Here is a 20030-nt window from a genome sequence, read left to right on the forward strand (position 1 = left end):
CAACAAGCATTTATCAAAGTACAAATGCCTAAATGACCCAGAAACTCCACTTCCAAGAGGGTGTTCTCTAGATTAATTCACACATAATGATGTGGCCGATATAAAAGGCGATCCCTCAACACTGTTTGCAATAATAAAATCTGGGGACAGCTCAGGCCTCATCACTTGGGCAAGAGTGTGAGCCCCTGGAGCAGAAGGGCCTTTTCTAGGACCTCGGGCCTTAGGACAGCACCTGGCACGGGTGGACATTCAGATGGCAGTTGGATAAATGATTCATCGGTGCCTGGGAATACTGTGCAGCCACTAAGAAATGAAAAGGCTCTTTATGTCTTGATGTGGAATAAACTTTGAGATATTATTAAGAGGAAAAAAGCAAGGTCCAGATAGTGTGTACAGAATGCTATCGCTTGGGCTTCCCTGGTGGCGCAGTGGTTGGGAGTCCGCCTGCCGATGCAGGGGACGCGGGTTCGTGCCCCGGTCCGGGAAGATCCCACATGCCGCGGAGCGGCTGGGCCCGTGAGCCGTGGCCGCTGAGCCTGCGCGTCCGGAGCCTGTGCTCCGCAACGGGAGAGGCCACAACAGTGAGAGGCCAGCGTACCGCAAAAAAAAAGAATGCTATCGTTTTATGGGTTTTTTTTTAAGGAGTGGCAGGGGATAGTACACATAGATATTTGCTTCTCTAAGATGAGTCCCTCAGAAGGAGACGGATGACACTGGTTCTCTCCGGAAAGGCCCCTGGGGGCAGGCCCCTGGGGGCTGAACAAGGCCAGCACTTCACTGGACACCCGTGATTTTTGAACCACGCAAATGAGTTGCCTTTTCAAGCACAAATGGAACGACAAGAAGTGCTTTAAAGGAGCTGTGTAGCGAAGAATTCCTTGGAAGAGGAACAGGGCATTCTTCGTGAGGCTGCGGCCAGGCATGGTGTCAGTTTCCCCAACCAGGGTGCCCGTGCTGGGGGCAGAGAGCCAGGGCATGGGAGCAGACAGGCAGACAGACACGGTCCAAGCTTCCACTAGCCATGGGACTTGGCAGATTTCAGACCTCAGTCTCCTCATCTGTAAAATGGAGATGCTTCTAGTCTTACAGAGCAGGCGTGAGGAGTCAAGAAGAGAATGCAAGGGCCCAGCCTACAGAATGTACTTGGTAGATGGGACCTGGTGACGCGGACGGAGATGAGGGGCCTTCAGGGGGCAGCGTTTCGGGATAACAGAGAAGGCCAGGTGCTGGGGGCCTCTGTTGAGCACCCTGTGTCTGACCCATGTGTCTGACCCATGTGTCTGCAGCCTGGCTTCTGGGAGGGCAAACAGCCAGTGACGAGCAGACTTACGCTTTGGCCCGAGGACCTGGACCCATGAGCAGTGGGGGGACCAGAGGTGAAACCTCTCTCTTCTCTCTCTGTCTCGCTGCCTCTCCTCCTCCATCGCTATCTCCATCTCTGCCTTTGCAGCCGAGGCCTCCCTGGAGAGGCCTGGGGGCTCCAGGGGCCTCCTCACATGCGTGCTCATGTGCCCCAGGCCCAGCGCCATTCAGGAAGAGTGAGCCTCTTGAGTGTGACAGCTGTGTCCCCCAACCACTCGGCCGTGAACTGGCAGTCAGAGCCCCGGGGCCTCGTTCGAACTCTGACACAGGCTGCCTGTGCCACCCCGGGTAACTCCCTTCCCCTCTCTGAGCCTCAGTCTCCTTATCTGGAAAAGGGGGCGGTGCTGAGGGCTGCCCTCCTTCTTTGCCGGGGGGGCGAAGGGGAAACATGGAATTGTGGTTTGCAAACTCTAAGGTGTGGGGGATTCGGGGAGGGCACCTATGACGGGGCTGCTGCACTTAGACCACACGTGCAGTCAGGGTCGTCATGTGGAAAGGTCCCTGTGCACACACACGCGCACGCGCGCACCACACACAGCCACATCGAGTGGGTAAGCCCTGTGCCGGGAACCTGCGGATGGAGCCGTCGTCCCTACCACCGCCGCCCAACACGCACGTGTGTGTAGAAATGCGTGGTGGACACGCCTGCCCAGTGCCCACATGAGCCACCCGCAGAGAACACCCAGGAGCACCTCCTGCCCTCAGCCCAGATGGGGTTCCCCCAGGGCTGAGCGTGGAGAAGCACTGGCTGGCCGTGGCCGCAGTTCCTCCTTCCGGCGCGGGGCTGCCCGGGGCAGAGGCCACCACAGCTCACGAAGGGCCCTGGAACCCGCTGGGAGCCACTGAGGCCAGCACGCCTGTGTCGGGGCAGGAGGGTGGCGATGAGGCCGGCGGGCCTGGCACAGCCCCAGTGACACCCACTCTCCTCTGTCTTCACAGGCTGGACAACGTTCATGGCTCTCGGGTAGAACCCAGTGAAACGGCCAGAATGAATTCTATGGACAGGCACATCCAACAGACCAATGACCGCCTGCAGTGCATCAAGCAGGTGGGTGTGTGGCCCGGGCTTGCCCCTCCGCCTCTGGCAGCCAGGCCCGCTGGCGAGGGCAGGGCAGGCGAGGCGGGCAGAGCAGTGGGGATGCTCTACGCTGTGTAGCTGAGCACCCGAGGTGCTGGGTGGAGGTGACAGTGGGCAAGGCTGACTGCCTAAGTCTCCCCAACTGCCCACCTCGTGAGAATGTGGCTGGCATGGACCAGCCTCACACTGGAATCACTCACCTGGGTTCAAAGGCCGGCTCTCTCCTGTCCCTTCCCTTCCCTTCCCAGCTGCATGACTTTGGGCCAGCGTCGTGCCCTTTCTGAGCTCTGCTGTGCACCCTGGGCCGTCTTGAGGATGCAGTGAAGCGCCTCACCTCCTTCCCAGACCCAAGCTCCCCACTTCCTCTGCTCCAGGGGCTCTCTGTAAAGAAATAGAAAAGGAAAGGTCCTGGGAAATTCAACCGTCTTACAGAAAAGGAAACCAACGCCCAGAAGAGGGACGGGAGTCACCCGAAGTCACACAGTCCTGCCCCACAGGTGCCAAGAGGGCCCCGTCCCAGAGGGTACAAGTTCCCCCTCCTGCCTGTGCTCACACCAAGCTTAAGACGCGATTCGCCTGCCAGTACCCTGTCCGGATTGCTCACGGTGGGCTCAGAGGTCCCCACTTTAAGAAGCCTGGTTACGCTTGGGCAGGCAGATGCCCCCCAGTGGTGACCAGGAGTGATGCGGCCACCCTCTGGGTTCAGCCTCCCTGCAGCCCAGGGCAGCAGTGTCCCTGCACAGGCTCCGGTGTTGTTTTACTCCAGGAAGGAGCAGATATGGCGGAAAGGGCAGAGGCTTTGCCATCAAACCGACCTGAGCCCCAATCCTCACTCCTCCACATACCCACCCACGGTATAATCTCAGGCCTGTCCCTCTGTTTCTCTGAGCCTCAGTTTCCCCCGTGAAGTGGGTCCAATAAGGCCAACCTCGTAGGACGCTCTGAGGACATTGTGGGTGGAGCACGTAGCCCAGGCTGGCACGTGGCAGGTGATCAGCTCACTGTGGCGGGGGCTCTTGTCCTCAGTGTCGCAGTGACAGGGAGGGGACAGCTGTGGCGAGGCCCCTGGCTTAGGCGGGCTTAGCTGGCAGCTCGGGTAGCCAGCATAGCCCTCTGGCCTCAGGACCCCAGGGGGGAGGCAGGGGCAGAGCTCACAGTCCCACCCCCACCCAGCATGCCCCCTCCCCGCCGAACACCAGGGCCCAGTAGAGCTGAGGCTAGTCGGCAGGAATGAGGGATGTGTTCCGTCCCATTAGCATCACACAGAGCAATCTCGGAAGCCTGGGCCGGGTCTGAGGAGAGGAGATTGAAGAAGACTTGTTACAGATTGAACTCCGCAGAGCAGCTCTCCCAAACGCCAATTACGCCCCTGTTCCCCGTCACAGAATAGAAACCAGACGATGGGCTCCTCCTCTGCCCTTCCCTCCTTCTCCTCCGCCTCTAGGCTCTGCGGGACTCTCTCCCAGCTCTGCCTTTGACCCAGTTTCTTCTGCCCATGAGGGATCAGCTGTCAATGGCTCCACCCCCAATAATACAGTCAAGCCCCTATGCCAAAGCCCTCTGTGTGCTGCGCAAACAGCTCCCCCTAAAACCTGCTCACAACTTGTCTTTTCTCTCTGCGTCTGATTCCCTGCAGAAATCAGGGTGCCCTTTAGTCCCTGGGCCTCCCAGGGATCCAGCGGGGGCAGAAGCCCACCCAGGAGCAGCCCTCTCGAAGCATGGCTCACAGGACTCAGATTTACCAGTCAGCGAACCTGAACCCCCGTTCCACCACTCATTGGTTTCCTGACCTTGATTAAGTCACTGCTTCATCTCCCGTCGTCTGTAAATGGGCATCGTGATGCACACCCAGCCATTGGGTCCCAGAGCTGTTGAAAAGCCAGAGATCGCCTCCACTGCCCTCCCCCGGCCTGCCCTGCACACACACACACACACACACACACACAGAGCTCTGCGTTTGGCCAGAGAGTGGCACACCTGTGAGGGTGAGCAGGCTGTCCAGATGTCCCCCCCACCCCACCCTGGGCTATCCAGAGCTCCCTGTGTCCTCCACGCCCACTCCCGCACTTCCAGGCACACACAGCTCAGCACTGATGTCTGCTCCTCAGCTGCCCCAGAGGGCGACCGCGGCTGGCTGAAGACTGTTGATTCTCAGATGTCCCGTATCCTAATTAGAAGAGAAAGGTCTGCGTGCCCTGAGGATGATGCGTGTTGGCTGTGCCTACCTCTGGCTGGTGGAGCTGTGGTCCTGCCTGACTTCTACGGCGCAGCCTTCCCTGTCCACCCACTCTGGTTCTAGCCACTGCTGGCACGCACCAGCTCCCGAGCACCCGGCTATCCATCTTCCCTCCAGGCCTCTGTCTCAGCTGCCTTTCTCCTTTCTCAGCCTCAGGTACAGGGAGAACCAGTGCCCCCTCTACAACATGCCTTACTCATGTCCCCACGGGCTTATCTGGGCTACACGTGCAAAGCCATGCAAATCAGCTAATTCCTGCACAGCAACCTCCCCAAACCCCAGGTGCCCTTTTGAGTATCTGCACTTCCCATTTCTGAGCCCTGGTGCTTCCTGGGCACCCAGTTACCTCACCCATCCTGCTCTTTCTCTCTTAAGATACAAGCCCTGCAAGGTATACATCAGGTCTCCCACCAGGCTGAGTTCCTCAAGGGCAGGGGATGTGCCGTATTCCTCTGTAAGTCATCAGAGTCCAGGCCAGGGTGGGGCCCAGATACGCTGGGGAAGAATGAGAGAGGGGTGGGCTGACAGATCGATAGCTAAGGGAATGAATGGATGGGTGGATGGATGGACAAGTGGAAAGGCAGTTAGGTGAGCGGATGGTAGGTGGATATAGATGATGGATAGATGAATGAATGGATGAGTGGGTGGTTGGATAAGTTCTGGATGGATAGGAAGATAGGTAGATGAACGGATGGATGAGTGATGGATAAAGTAGTAAATGGATGAATGGGTTGGCGGGCAAGTAGATAGATGCATGGATGAATTGATTGATTTTTGGATGGTTGGGTGGATGGGTAGATGGATGGATGGATGATTTGATTCACAGATGGACTGATAAAATGCATTCATCACTTGGTCTGGGTAGCCAGTCCCTAATCTGGGCATTGGTGTCCCCAGCTCCTGCTCCAACAGACTCAGTGGCCAGTGGATATAGCCCAGGAGGATCTTCTGAGAAATTGTAGAGATGGGCAGGCTTCCTGGGGAGGGATGAGGTATTAGTATCCGGTAACAGCCACAGCCAGGGAGGCCTCTGCCTGTGATTCAAATCTGTGCTCCCATCCCCATATCATCAAAGGGTAGCCAAGCTCAGCCCACCCAGCCCTGGCCTCTCCACTGGGGACCCGTTCTGAAGCTGCCAGATTGCTGGCCAGCTCTGCAGATGGACCATCCTTTGGCCAGCTAGCTGCTCACTAACCACTAATGCATGGACTTGGCCTCGTGCCAGTTTTGGGGGTTCTGGAGGTGAATGGGGCCCTAATTCTGCTCTCAAGGAGCTTGCAGGAGAACCAAGAAACTGTACAGAGGTCCTAGCGTCTCGGGCAATAGCACTCTTTACCAGACACCTGCTCTGTAATGGGGATGTCACGGCGTATGCTGGTTCTAGACTTTGCAGCAGCACTGCAAGCTGTCCCCACCCCATTTTGCAGATGAGAGATCTGGAGCTCAGGAACACACCCAGGCTGTGTGACTCAGTGGCCGAGGTGGGGTTTGGTCCAGGTCTATCCTGTTCATTTCACTGCATCACGGAGCCACCTTGTAGTCTAAACAGATGACAGAAGCACAGAGAGGGCAGGAGGTTTGGCCAAGGCCACAGAGCCACAGAGCAATAGCTACTGAATGGGGTGCCTGACATCCTTTCTACCAATGAGTTGCGCCCATGAGTCACTACCCATAGCCCAAGCTGAAGGCCACGTGAACTGGCTGGGTCGAGAGTGGAGAAGCTCAGAGGTGGGCTGGACCCTTGGGGGCCAGAACAAAACTGGACCCATGAGACTGGGAGCCCAGAGCCCCAAAGAGGTGTGCCGTGGGTGGGAGTGCTGTAGGTGGGCGACTCTGAGAGCACCAGGCAGTGGTTGCTGACCCTGCTAATTGGGTGTGACATCATGGAAATAAACGGAATAAGTCAGTTAGCAGAGGGAGACTGCTAGGCAGGGAATTAACCGATTTGCATGGCTTTCCACGTGGAGACCAGATGCCGCCCGTGGCCTTGGAGGGGGCAGGTTTTAGGGAGGGCACAGGCGGCAGAGGCAAGGGCCCGTGCTGCCCTCTCAAAGGGTCTGCTTCTAGCCGTGGATGTCCTCCCGTGTTCTGCAGGAAGATTACACGCAGGGAGCTCTGTCTTTGCAGAAAGAGCCGTGTGTGGGGCTAGGGCGGGAGCTGCCGAGTGCACAGCGGAGCCTTTGGGAGACAGAGTCGGGGCCAAGGGCAGCCCCACGTGGGAGCATCCCACGCGCCAGGCGCTCTGCCAGGGGCCATATAAGCCTCATCTTGTTTAATCCTCACCGTGGCCCCCTAACGGAGGGCTGTGTCGCTGCATGCTTGCCCTCTTCCTTTCCTTCATCTCTCCCTCTCCCTTTGCTCCCACAGAGGGAGGATACTCCAATTCATTTCACTTTCCTCCATCCACTTTTAAATCTTGCCTTTCACAAACCACATTGTAATAGCAGTGATGAAACCCTAATCAAGACAAAAATTCCCACCACCAAGCCGTGATCTGCCATCCCCATTTTACAGATGGGGTGACTGAGGCTCAGAGAGGGGAGGGGTTGCCCTAGGTCAGTAGATAGTTGTGGATGAAGGCAGTATGACTCCAGGGCACCAGCCCCACAGGGGCTCCCCCAGCACATTCGGCTCGCCTCCCAATTCTGAGACCTGGCAGCTCCTAAGACCCCTCCCTGCCTTGGCTCTGAGGCAGACTCTCACTGCAAGTTGGGAGAGAGCCACTGCCCTGGGGACAGCTACTGTTCCCAGTCTCTCCCAGCACCGAGGACACAGGGATCCCAGAAGGTACCACCATCCCCTTTGCAGCTGGCTTACACTCCAACCCCTGTGGACACCTTCTAGGTGTCCTGATGGAGGACCCACAGGCGGTCGCACCCAGCCCTGGAGTCCCAGCTCAGCCCCAACCTGCTTCATGACCCTGGACTCAGTGCCTAGTTCGGCCTGGCCTTGGAAGACACGGATAAGTGTTAAGGAAGGAAGGGGTAGCCATGGAAGCCACCCTCCACCCCTGTCAGCCCCGTGGCCTGGCTCTGAAGCAGGATCTAGAGGCCCTGGCACCAGAATTCATTCTCCGTTAACTCAGACCCCGTAACTGGGTGGGGCCTGCACCCCCGAGCTGAGCCAGACTGAGCCCAGGAAATCTGGGTTTGGGGAATAGGGGTGGCTAAGCCACATACACCTGACCACGGTGTGACAGTAACCTGGGCACAAGTGTGCTTGAGTGCACCTTCCCGGCTGGGTGTGGCCTGGAGGCCTCTTTCTGATGCCCCTGCTCTGACTGTTTGGCTATGGCAGGGCTTGCTGAAGCCGGAGCAGGCAGCATGGTGGTGGTGGTTACTGGGGCAGGGGTGGGGGTGGGTGCTCATCAAGAAGGAATCTCCAGGGCCAGTCTGTCCTGACTCAGGGAGAGCCAGCAGCCCCAAGGATGGGAGCCGCATGCCACCCTCCTGAAGCCCACAGGGTTTCCTACCCCACTGCCAGCATCCAGAAGACATTTTAGTATCTAATATTAGTGCCCTTTTCTAAACCCTGGTTTTTCCATCTTTGCGATGGGGCCGCGAATCCCCATGCCACCAGGAACTGGGCTGGGGTTGGAGATGGAGAGGGAAGGTGGATGAGAAGGAGTTTGAGAAAACCCATTACTCCTGGCCTGCCCCTTTCTGTGTGTCTCCTCCCCAGGGATGCCTGGGGTCTTTGCGGCCCCAGACTCTCTCACACTAACGTGTGCTGGCCTCACTCCTGGAGCCTCATGCTGCCTCTCCTTTCCCTCTCCCACAGCACTTACAGAACCCTGCCAACTTCCACAATGCTGCCACGGAGCTGCTGGACTGGTGCGGAGACCCGCGAGCCTTCCAGCGGCCCTTTGAGCAGAGCCTGATGGGCTGTTTGACGGTGAGTCTGTACTCGCCCCGCCTGTGCCTGCACCCAGGGAGGATGGCTAGGGACTAGTGTGCCTGTCCAGGCTGCTGCTGGAGGGGAGGGCCCTTCTGTGTGTACCCCTGACACACATACACCCGCAGGGAACCTGGTCTGATGGGGAGACAGAGTCCTCGGGATGACATGGGTTCTTTACAATTGGTGAGAAAGACACAGATCCTACTTTGAAGAGTTCCAAGTCTGATGGGAGTAAATGTTCCATCATAAGTAAAGCAGAGAGACTCTTGAAGGGTTTTCAGCCCTCCTTTTATCCAGTCATTCATTCATTCACTTAGGTAAACATCTTTTGAGCTCTTTTTATAGTCAGCCAGCCATCTATCCATTCATGTAAGCGTTTATCGAGCTCCTATTACATCCATCCATCCATCCAGATGAACACTGATTGATCCCTCGTTTATCATGTACAATCCCCTCTGCTAAGTCCTGGGAAACTGAAGATGAGTAAGACCTTGCCAAGCCTGATTCCCTCTTTAGGGGGGAGACAGATGTGGAAAGAGACGGTTGAGAAAATTGTGTACAAAATGGAGGCAGCGTAGAGAAGGGAAGTGTTGTCGGCCTGGGTGGTGGGCAGGTTGCAGAAAACTGAGAAAAGGAGCCACTTCTACATCTGTAGGAGTTTGATACATCTACGCAAGCAGCTGAGGGTAGCGAGAGCATTCTAGGCACATGGAATGGCACACACCAAGGCCCAGATGTGCAACAGAACCCAGGGAACTGAGATTAACTCAGCTTGGTAAAGGTCTAGGATACAAGCTGGGCAGAGGCCAGGCCCAGAGCTAGCGGTATCATTTGCCAAGCTTCGGAGCTTGCTGGCTGACAGCCACGCGGAAGGAGCTCAAAGCTTATGCTTGTCCCCAGCCACGTGGCCTATATCCATAAGTGTGAGGGCACCTCTGCGGCCAGTGAGGACAGCTGCTCAGAGGGTCCTGAGTCAGCTTTAAAGGGAACGTGGGTAAACACATTGCTGGGGAGCCCAGCTACCCCAAGGCTTGGAGAGGAGAGGCCAAGACTTATGCCTGGTTAGGCGGGAACAATAAGTAAAATTCAAGGGCACCATGTTTTCTGAGAACCTCCAGGACAAGAGAGAGGTGAAAGGCCATCACTGCAGAACACCTCTCCTGTGCCTGACACTGAGCTTGGCCCGCTGGATACGCCTTCTCACTGTGTCCTCAGAGAAGTCTGGTCCTGTCTTCTTCCCCATTTCATAGAGAAGGAAACCGAGATGTTGTGACTGACTTCCCAAGTTCACACAGCCACTTAGAAATGGACCTGGGATTCAAGTCAAGACCCGTCTGCCTCTAGAGGGAATATTTCTGGCCATTAGGGATGCGAAGCAGGGATGCAGCCAAGACCCTCCCCGGGCTCCTCCATTTGTCCGAAGCTGACACCATCTGGCTCCCTCAGGGCCACAGGGCCAAATCAGGCGGCAGCCTGCACAGCCCAGCCCTCCTTATTCTCCAGCCCCCTGAGCTCCCCCTCCCTCACCCAGCTCCCTTAATCCTCTTTGTGGGGATCCTGAGTCAGGCTAAGCCCTGCGGGCAGAGACAGATGTTACTCCCATCCCAGCTGCTGGTAGCCGTAAGTGAAGGGGGAAGGGGGGCTGCCACGCTCCCCCAGCACCCCCTCCCAAGCCTGGCCCTGCCTAGGAGGTGGGGACCTGAGGCTGAATCCAACAATGGCCCTGGCCAGGCTGGCTGGGCAGGTAGACGGGAGATGACTAGAAACTGGCCCTGCCCCAGCCCTGTCATTCAACTCTTCATTCAACAAACATTCACCAAGTCCCTGCTGTGGGCAGGTCCTGCACAGGGGCCCCCCGAGGGGTGTGCAGTGAGCACAATGGGCCTCTCTCAAACAGCTTACCTTCCGATGGGGAGGCAGACGCTAAACACATAAGGAGTATGTAAGGATGTAACCCAGCGCCCTGTAAGAGGGGGCAGGGTGGTGGTCAGGAAAAGTCTTGGTGGAGGTGACCTCCAGCTGAGACCTGAAGAGCAAAAAGGAGCCAGCCAGGGGAAGATGAGAGAGAAGGGTGCTCCAGGCAGAGGGAACTGCCAGTGCAAAGGCCCTGAGGCTTGATTTGTTCAAGGAACAGACAGAAGTCTCAGATGTCTGGAGCACAGGAGAGGGAGAGGGGTACAAGATGAGGTCCAAGGGGGAAGCAGAAACCAACTAACACAGAGCCTGCAAGCTAAGTGAGAAGAGTTTGGAGATGATTTGAAGGGCAATGGGGAGCCCTTGAAGGGTCTTAAGCAGGTGAGGGATGGGATGGGATTTGTGTGAGCTCTGAAGGGGAGCATCCTTGGAGGGTAGGATGGAGGGATTCTGGAGGTCTTCCTGGAGGAGGGAGCCCAAGGAAAACTGTAGGATCTGACTGGCAGGGGATGAGACCACAGGAAACTGTGTAGACAAAAGCCCAGTGCCAACTCTGCACCCCAGTTTAAGGCATACACTTGGTTGAATGGCCAGCTCTGACCCCCACCCGAACCCCCGACCTGCCGCTTAGCCAGAAAGGGGACTTTGGCCCACTGGTCACAGCCATAGAGACCTGAGTCTGACTGTCACTTGGAGCACAATAGAACCAGCAGCAAGAAAGGTTGGGGGGCGGGGGGGGGTCATAGAAGACACCCTTGGTGCCCACAGCATTTTCCTGGCACTGTCTCCCTGCATCCTTATGAAGACACTGCAAGGGGTCAGGGAAAGGCTTATCAATGCTGTTTTACAAACAAGGCAATAGAGAAGGGGAGCAGCTTGCTGCAGTCCCAGGCTGGTACCACTGACCCCCCCAGGAGCCCCAGGGCCCTGCTTGCTGCCAGTCCTCCTATCCCCCTGGGCATCCTCAGCCCCAGCCGTGCCCCATGGGGAGGGATGAGATAGGACAGGTGAGAGATCCCAAGGGGCCTAGGCAGGGCGAGGCTGCCGAGTACCCCCCATCCCGCTCCACAGCGCACACACACACACACGCACACGCACGCACGCACGCACACACTCGCACCGCTTCCCATTCAGGGGGCAGCCTGAGCCCTCCAGGTTGCTATCATCCCCTGGGTGACCTCTGGAAACAAATTCCTCTGGATCCGGCTTACTTGGAGGATATAAATTAAAAACCACTTAGCCTTGGGCAGTAAATGGACACATTTTTGCCACACCAGGGCCAGGCTCTGGGATGAAGAGCATTGGGACGCTGGCAGCCCCCTGCCCCACTCTCTCCTTCATGCCCTCTGACGCCAGGATGCAGAAGTGCAGGAGCCCCACGGCCCCTCCCGAGGGGCATCAGCACAGGCACTACTTACTCTTCAGGACCAGGTTCTTCCCTGGCCCCTCCCTTAGCAGCAGGGCTGAGCCCCCTCTCTGAGGGTCCCCCTCAAAGTCAGGCCTCTCTGGACTTGCTCCTCCTTCCTCCCCTGAGGTGGAACATGCTTGATCTGCTCGGGGAACAGAAAAAAGGCTGAGGCGACCAGAGCATAGGAGAGGGGAGACGGGTACGAGAGGAGGTGGGAAAGGGAGACAGAAACCAGTTAGCACAGCAGCAATGCCCTCCCCGTCTCTCCAGGGAGGAATTCCCCACAGCCTCAGAGTGTTCACTGCTGAAGCCATGGGTGTATGGTCACAGACAGCATTCACTGAGCTGTGTGCCTGGTCCTGGCTGTCATCCTTGCAAGGAGATTTTGTACCCATTCCACAGATGAGGAAACTGAGGCCCAGAGAGGTTAAATCACCTGGGTGAGATACAACAACGAATAATTGGCAGATCCAGAACTCTGTCTCATGCCTGACTCCAAAGCAGCAGCAGCAGTGGCCACAAATACCTGTCCACCCCAGTACTGAGAATGGTAGCAAAGTAGGAAATGAGGGCTCTGCCCTGAGGGGCTTAGGGTATAGCCATGAGACAGAACTGGGACACATGGAACTGGCAGAGCCCATCACACACAACCTTGGAAATGAGAGACATCCTTGTACCTTTACAGAAGAGGAACCTGAGGCTCAGAGAGGTTAAGTAACTTGCCTTAGGTTGCACAGTATAGGATGGAGCAGGATTGAAGCACAGGCCAGTTCCCCTGACTGCCTCATAGAAAGTCAGAGTCCAGCCACCAGCTGGGAGCAGAAACCCCTTCTTTAGCATTTCCCAGACAGCCTGTCCTGCTTCATGGCCAGGAGGCTCACTGCTCTTCAAGACAACACATCCCTTTATGGGACTAACGAAACTGTCACATGCCTTTGAATATGCCCCCTCTCTCGCCTCTGGACTTCAGTTTCCCTCTCTGTGGCATGAGGGGCTGGACTCCCTGACCTATAGGGCCCCAGGGTCTAGGTCTCAGACAGCCAGGCTCCACCGGTCAGCCTTAGGAGCACCTTGAGGGCTGGGCCGAGCCAAGCTGGCTGGAGCCAGGCAGCCAGCAGAGGGCAGCAGCTCTGCGGCCGCTCACTGCAGGCCTTTGTTGGGGAGAGGTCTTCACTGAGGGGTCTTTACGCCCATTGGGGTGGGAGAAGGCCTCTCTGAAACACGACAGGAGGCTGCTTAGCTGAGCCTGCCCTCCCCACAGCAGTCAGTCAGACTCACCTCACCGGACTTTCCGGGGGTCCTTAGACTGGGCCAGGGGAAGCCAGGGGCTGCACCAGGTACTCTAGAATCGCAGGGTCCAGCTTAGCCTGCTCTGCCACACCTGTGCTGTGTGACCTTCAGCCAGGCCCTACCCTCTCTGTCTTGGTAAAAGGAGACTGTTGGAACCAATGACCCTTCTGAACACTGGGCTCAGGGCACTTAGTGACAGATACTTCCAGGCCTGCAGGAGAGCCCTTAGAACCAGTACCAGGCCTCTCTGGCTCAATGTAGCTAGTTTCTTTCTTTTTCTTGGAACCAGAGCAACAGGATTAGCCAGTATTGGCCAAACAGAAGGACCTTTGCCTTTCTGCCCTCAACCCAGAGCCTGAGGGTTCTCCATGCAGTTTGGGAGTTATGGCCTTAACCCTTTGTGGGCTGAAAAAGAAGTCCTCTCGTGGAAAGAGCCCAGGCTTTGCAGCCTGACTGCCTGGCACTGCATCCTAGCTGTCTCACAAACAAGCATTGTGTCAACATAGCCCACAAACAGCAGCCTCACTGATGCAAAAGTCCAGACAGACTGCCGGTGCTCACTCGCATCCACCCCAAGGCTCTCCGACCAGTGAGGGCACCATAGTCAACATCTGAGCTGAAGTGGCCCTTCCAGACCCCTCCTCCCCGATGTACAGTGTCTGTCTCCAGAACTGAAATACTCAACAGGCTGTAAAGAATTAGGGGCCTTGGTTTTTCTGCTTGGACAGTGAGACTAACACTGAAGAAGACCTGGCCCTGGGATGGCTCAGTGACTCTGGAACATGGCGTGCATGTAGCGGACCGTGCAAGGGGGGCGGGCAGGGTGCATAAGAACTGCAGGACAGGGGCGGATAGAGCCCGTGGGAAAGAGGCCTGGGGAGACAGAAGACTTCTGCGTCAGGGGCTTCTGTTTGCAGCGGAGAAGCTGAGCAAACATTCTAACCTGAGGAAGTCCTTTTTCCTCCCTGCACAGGGAGCTCCCAGGAGATGGAGGTGGGGAGGCAGGGCAAGAGGCTCTGGTGGTCCTGGGAAGGGAGGATCCACTGGCTCCTTCCTGGTGCAACACGGACACTCTCTCTGGGCCTCAAGTGTCCATATATGGTAAATGAGGTGGTTGGCCTAGATAAGTGGGTTTCCCACACTTTGTAGCTCTAGAGCCCTTGTAATGAACCCCTAAAATATAAAGCATATAATGGGGAACTGTTCTAATGGCTGCAGGGGCCGGGCCAGAACCCATGGCAGCCTCGGCCCTCAGAGGACCTCCGAGCGCCTCTGCAGCAGGTGGTCTCTAGGGGCTCGACGACGGAGCCTCCCCTTTCTCAGAAGAATGAGCCCCACATCTGGGAGCACTCCTTTCCCAATCAGCCATAGCCGCCCCAGCTGCTTCCTGAAACGACTCCATTTTCCAAGGTCCTTTCTTCTTAATAAGGAAACCTAATTTGGCGGCTGTTAATGAGGAAGCCAGGCAGGAGGGAGCAGGTCTGGCTGGCGGGACACCTGGGAACGGACAGGTGTGAGCCTGTGGAACCGTTCATGGGGCCCCAGGAGCGTCCTGTACCTCACTGCCCCCCACCCCCTAGGACTGACAGCCCTCCCAGCCCCTGGCTTCTCCCACTTCCAGCCCACACATCTGAGGCTCACAAGGGGATGCGTGGGACCTCCGGTCTGAATGCACAGCTGGCGCTCTTATAGGTGCCTCCCGTGTGCAGAGCCAGCGCTTGGCGCTGGAGACAGACCCCAGGCTGAGCATGACAGCCCTGCCGTTTGGGGACTCGGGTCTGAGAGGCTGCAGGGCGCTTGGCACGGAGCTGGGGAGCACAAGGCGTGTCCATCTGGGGAATTCTAAGCTCTCCGTTGGGCAGCTCCAAGCTGGAGCTCCTGGGAAGCGGTGAGCCCTAAATCAGTGCTCCTCCCCAGGTGCAGATTCTGACTCAGGAGGGACCGATGCCGCTGGGTGGGGACCGTGCTTGGAGTATTTGATGATAGCGAGTGCCCCACAGTGGTGGCTGCTGGAGCTCAGTGAGGGATGGAGGAGAGGTGGGAGGCGTGGGAGACTTCCTTGGGGGAAGTTTGAAGAGCTGCACTGGGGGAGCAGAGACCCTGGCCTGGGGCCACGCAAAACGCGGTAGTACAGCATCCCCCCGCCAACTCCTAGAATGGGGCCAGATTTGAAAGCGGCAGGGCCTGGGCTTTGGGGTCAGGCCTACCTCTGGCCTGGAAACCCCTGAGGGCAGGGCCCGGGATCCCAGGGCCTGGCATGGAGGAGGTGCTTATCAGTGTTTGCTGAGTGACTGAACGAGGCAGTTTGAGTCCCAGTTCTGCCTGACATTGGGGACCTGCCTTAGCCTGCCCGCCTCACCTGTGAACTGGGCACATCTGCCACTGTGGATTCAGAGGCCTGGCGTGGACAGTGACTCACCCCTGCCCTTCCTCCCCTTCTTGCTGGCAGGTGGTCAGTCGGGTGGCAGCTCAGCAAGGGTTCGACCTGGACCTCGGCTACAGACTGCTGGCTGTGTGTGCTGCAAACCGAGACAAGTTCACTCCGAAGTCTGCCGGTAGGTGACGGCTGGGGGCTCCACGGTATCGTCGGGAGTGGGGGTGGGGCACTGGACTTAAACCCAAGGCTGTCACCACCCCTGTTGGCTGGCAGCTCAGTTGGTCCAGGTATGGCGTGAGCCCCCGAGTAGCAGCAGCTCACCTGCTGGCCTCTTGAGCCCACAAGTAGGGCCTGTCCCTCATCTCAGGGCCAGCAAGGGGCCCGGGGCACACCACACCCCAAAAACAGGCTAAAGGGAGATGCACATCATCTCATTCCATCACCACAGTGACCCCTTGGTGTAAGTGCTGTGATCATCCCCATTTTACAGCCCAGGAAACTGAGGCTCAGAGAAGCTGCAGAGATTTCCCCAGGTCACACAGCTAAGAAGTGGCAGAGCTGGGATTTAAGCCCAGGCCTGTACTCCAGAATCAGCATCCTTAGCCCTGAGGCTCCGCTGCATTCATTCAAGATTTTTTTAATTTAAAATAAAACACAAATTAAAATAAAAATGAATCAGTACATTCAGGATTCTAAAAGACTGCTCTGTGTAGTATGCTCCATTGCAACTCTGTCCCGGCACGGGACCCGCTGACTCTATAGTAAACAGAGGCCACGGAAGGTACCAGGCAGCATTCTGTCTGTGAGGGCTTTAAGCACACTAAAGGTGCAGCTTTACCTGTCCCTCCATCCTCATTACCTTGCTTAAAAGCAGGGGAAGCTGTGTAAGCTTTTACTTGAACAGACCTGGACAACCCAGCCCTGTCACTTGCTGAGTGTGTGGCCTCTGAGCCTCAGTTTATCTCCTCGGGAAGGCAGGAATGACAGTGAGACCTACGTTGCTGGGGTCAGTGCCGAGCAGTGTCTAGATGTTGTTAACGTCCTTTATGGAGCCTGAACAAGTCACTGAAAAAGAAAAAAGTCAGTTATTTCCTCTGTATAACAATAAAACAGACGTTTTCTCTGAATTCGTCCATCAGTTCTTTGGAGTGTATATAGAAACAGCTTAATGCAAACGTTTAAAGGATGTCTCATGATGGGTTTTCATCAGTCTGCACAGCCCACAATTGCTTGAACACGGGTTTGTGCTTTGCTGTGTTTATGACGGTCCATGCACGTGGATGGCACGTCACTTATAAAAGGTGGTGAAGGTCTCATTAGCCAATAGCTGCTCTGAGATCCCTGACGTGCCAGCCTGTGTTGGGATATCGCTATTGTATTGAACTGCTTGCCAGGAAACGGTCTTGGAATCTCATAAGAGACGTCTGTTCCTGATGGAATCTGCAGTTTTAATAATAACTTAAGTCAATACAATTTTGACAAGGTAAAAATTGCTGCTTATCCAAGAAGCATATACATCCATATCGCTGTTTAGTGCCTGCTCTTCGCAGGCATCTGGCTGGGGCTGGGTTGTGCTGAGGGGTAAAACAGATGTGGTCTCACCTCGGGAAACGTACCATCCAGAGCAGGGATCGGCAAACTTGCTTTGTAAAGGGCCAGATCGTAAATAGTTTAGACCTTGCAGGCAATACGAAAGCAGCCATAGACAATGTGTAAACAAATAAGTGTGGCTAGTTCCAAGAAAGCCTTCTTTATGAAAGTAGATGATAGGAAAATTTCCTGATGCCTGGTCTAGAGGGAGAGAAAATCATCGACCAGATAATCACAGCTGTTTGCTGTACACCAGAAACTAACACAACATTGTAAATCAACTATACTTCAACTTTTAAAAAAAGACATGCAAAAAAATCACAGCTGTATGTGTGACTGTGTGCGTAAATTCAAGCTGTGATAAGGGCCATGAAGGAGCGGTCTCAGGGATGCCACAAGACCACTTGGGAGTGGGGAAAGGCTTCCCTGAGACCCAAAGGTCAAGTAAGAGTCGACTAGGGGAAGAAAAGGAGGAAGGACTGCCCAGGTAAAGGGAACAGCCTATGCAAAGGCCCTGAGGTAGAAGCAAGCATGGCTATTTTTTTAGCAGAACTAAAAGGAAGGCCAGTGGTTCCAGAGCCCTGGGGCAGAAGTCAGCAGCAGTTAGACACACAGGGCCTGTCTTGAGGGTTGTCCTAAGAGTAACGGGAACGTGGCTAAATTCTAATTTTGCAAAGATCGCTCGAGCTGCAAAAGAACAGATTGCTCAGGGGAGGCCGGTGTGGATGGAGGGAGCCAGCTGGCAGATTGCTGGGATGTCAGGATGAGGATGATGGTGGCTGGACCAGGAAGGTTCCGCTTCCTGTGGAGTGGAGTGGAGACAAAGGGATGACTCCAAGGGATATGTAAAAGGCAAAACCGAGACAGGGAGAGCGTGGCCAGAGGGGTCGAAGGAAAACAGGAGAATGGGCTGTCCCAGAAACCCCAGCTGCTCCCTAGGTCCATGTGTAACCCCTCCCTCAAGGGTCTCTCACACCCCTGCTAGTACGTTCTGGGTGCTCTACCATATTTTGCTTCAATGCCCAGCTCTGTGAGACACAGGGTATTTTCTACATTAATGGATGAGGAAATTGAAGCTCAGAGAGGTCTTGTGACTTGCCTGCTGTCACACAGCTCGTAAATGATGGAGCTGAGAGACTTGAAGTCCTGGCCTCCTGAATCCAGGCCTGAAGCTGTGCCACCGCGTCATGGTTGACTCTGGGACCAGTTGGGGACCAAGATTTAGGAGGCCTCTGATCACCTGGGCCAGGATCTGAGAAGCTATTCCATTTGGGAGAGCTCTTTGCTTCACTCAGATCTCTCTAGCATGGCCCTGCCCTCCTCTAAGTGGTATTTCCAGCATCACTTCTTCTCCTGAGACAAGGGATTTGTTCCTTCCCCATCTGTACCCCTAGTTGTGCACTGCTCTTTACAGCCTAGAGAGCTCTTTCCCATGCATGTGTCTGTCTAGTCACATGACAGGCCCTAGGCCCACGAGGTGCGTTCTCAGTGTACCCATTCTGCAGCTGAGAGCACTGAGGCCCGACAGGGCCTGCGGCTTAGCTGTCGCTTGAATTCACTTATCAGGAGTCAAACCCAGGTCAGCCCCAAGAGCCATGACTAACCACCTTTCCCAGGCCGCCTGCCCTCTTGAGAAGTACGAGCCTCACGGCTCTCAGGGTCCCGGTCATCCCCCTGCTTGACCCGTCTTTTGGGAAGGCAGGGCACCAGTCTGACGGGGAAGACTTCAGCTCCTAGTTTCGTTGGTTGGGATAAAGGGTCCGCGGGGGGCAGGCTTGACCGTGAGAGGGGTGAAGACCACAGAGAACACAGCAGTGACCCCAGATTCCAGAAGCAACTCCAGCACTGGCCCCCATCTTCTCCACATTGCCCACCTCCCAGAGCTGTGGCCTCACCTGTAAAGAGGGATTATATGCCAATCCCACAGGTTGCCCGGGAGGATTAAATGAAATTGCCCAGGCGTGGAAGTGAGGGGCCCAGCTAATACCTGGCGCACAGTGGGTGCCGAGTCAATATTTTCTGGCCTTCCTTCTCTACTTCTGTCTGTCTTTTTCCCAACATGTTTCCCGACCTCTCTAAGGCCCTTTCTGCCTTAGTGAGGCTGTTTCCCACCCTCTCTTTCCCTGAGGCTCTGTGGGTGGGTGCATGACCTGCCTAACCCCACCTCTGGGTACAGCTGGGAGAGTCCCCGTGGTGTCAGTTGTGTGTGTGCAGTGGCCACACCGGCCACTACGGGGCCCACCTGGGCCTCCTCTCCCAGCCAGGCTTCTGCAGTTCTAGAACACGCTCTGTCCCCAGAGCTCCTGCAGCCTCTCCGCCCTCCCGTCTTCCTGTCTCCGCCTGGGTTCCCACTCTGCCTCACTGGCTAGTGCAGTTTTTACCCTCCCAGTCCTTCCCTCTCCTTTCTCTCTGAGGGTCTCTGATGCTGTCTGTCTCTGTCTGTCCTTCCCTTTCCTGCTGCCTCTGACTTTCTCCCTGCGTTGTGATGTGTATGTGCGTGTATGTGTGGCGGTGAACATGTCTGTGTGTGTGTGTGTGTGTGTGTGTGTGTGCGCGAGTGTGTCTCCCCTTCTGCCTCCCCCACTCCTTCTCCCACTCTATCTCCCTGTCTGTCTCTCTTGTCAGGAGGCCAAGCTAGGGCCAGAGGGCCGGTGGGATGAGCTCATGCAGCGAGAAGCAGAGCGGTGCTTTGTCAGGAGAGATGGCGGTGCGCTGGGCTGGGCTGTGCGCGCCAGCATTGGTGGGCTCTGGAGCAGGTGCTCAGGCCTGGGGGCAGTGCTATGCAGTGTGTGTGTGTGTGTGTGAGAGAGAGGGAGAGAGGGAGAGAGAGGGAGAGAGGGAGAGAGGGGGAGAGAGAGAGAGAGAGAGAGAGGGAGAG

General features: G+C 56.1%; 1 protein-coding gene across 3 annotated transcripts in view; it reads left to right on the forward strand.

The window, feature by feature from the left end:
- ZMIZ1 (zinc finger MIZ-type containing 1) overlaps positions 1 to 20030 on the forward strand; it is a 166493-nt gene that overhangs the window by 56743 nt on the left and 89720 nt on the right. For all 3 annotated transcript variants that reach the window (XM_029244579.1, XM_029244582.1, XM_029244580.1), the window contains exons 3-5: positions 2302 to 2410; positions 8457 to 8570; positions 15635 to 15740. In XM_029244579.1, the coding sequence (XP_029100412.1) occupies positions 2351 to 2410; positions 8457 to 8570; positions 15635 to 15740 (280 nt within the window). In that variant the 5' untranslated portion in view covers positions 2302 to 2350. The remainder of the gene's footprint in view (positions 1 to 2301; positions 2411 to 8456; positions 8571 to 15634; positions 15741 to 20030) is intronic.

The sequence above is a fragment of the Monodon monoceros genome, unplaced genomic scaffold (genome assembly GCF_005190385.1).
Source record: "Monodon monoceros isolate NGI ecotype Baffin Bay Population unplaced genomic scaffold, NGI_Narwhal_1 Super_Scaffold_4, whole genome shotgun sequence".
Taxonomy (NCBI): domain Eukaryota; kingdom Metazoa; phylum Chordata; class Mammalia; order Artiodactyla; family Monodontidae; genus Monodon; species Monodon monoceros.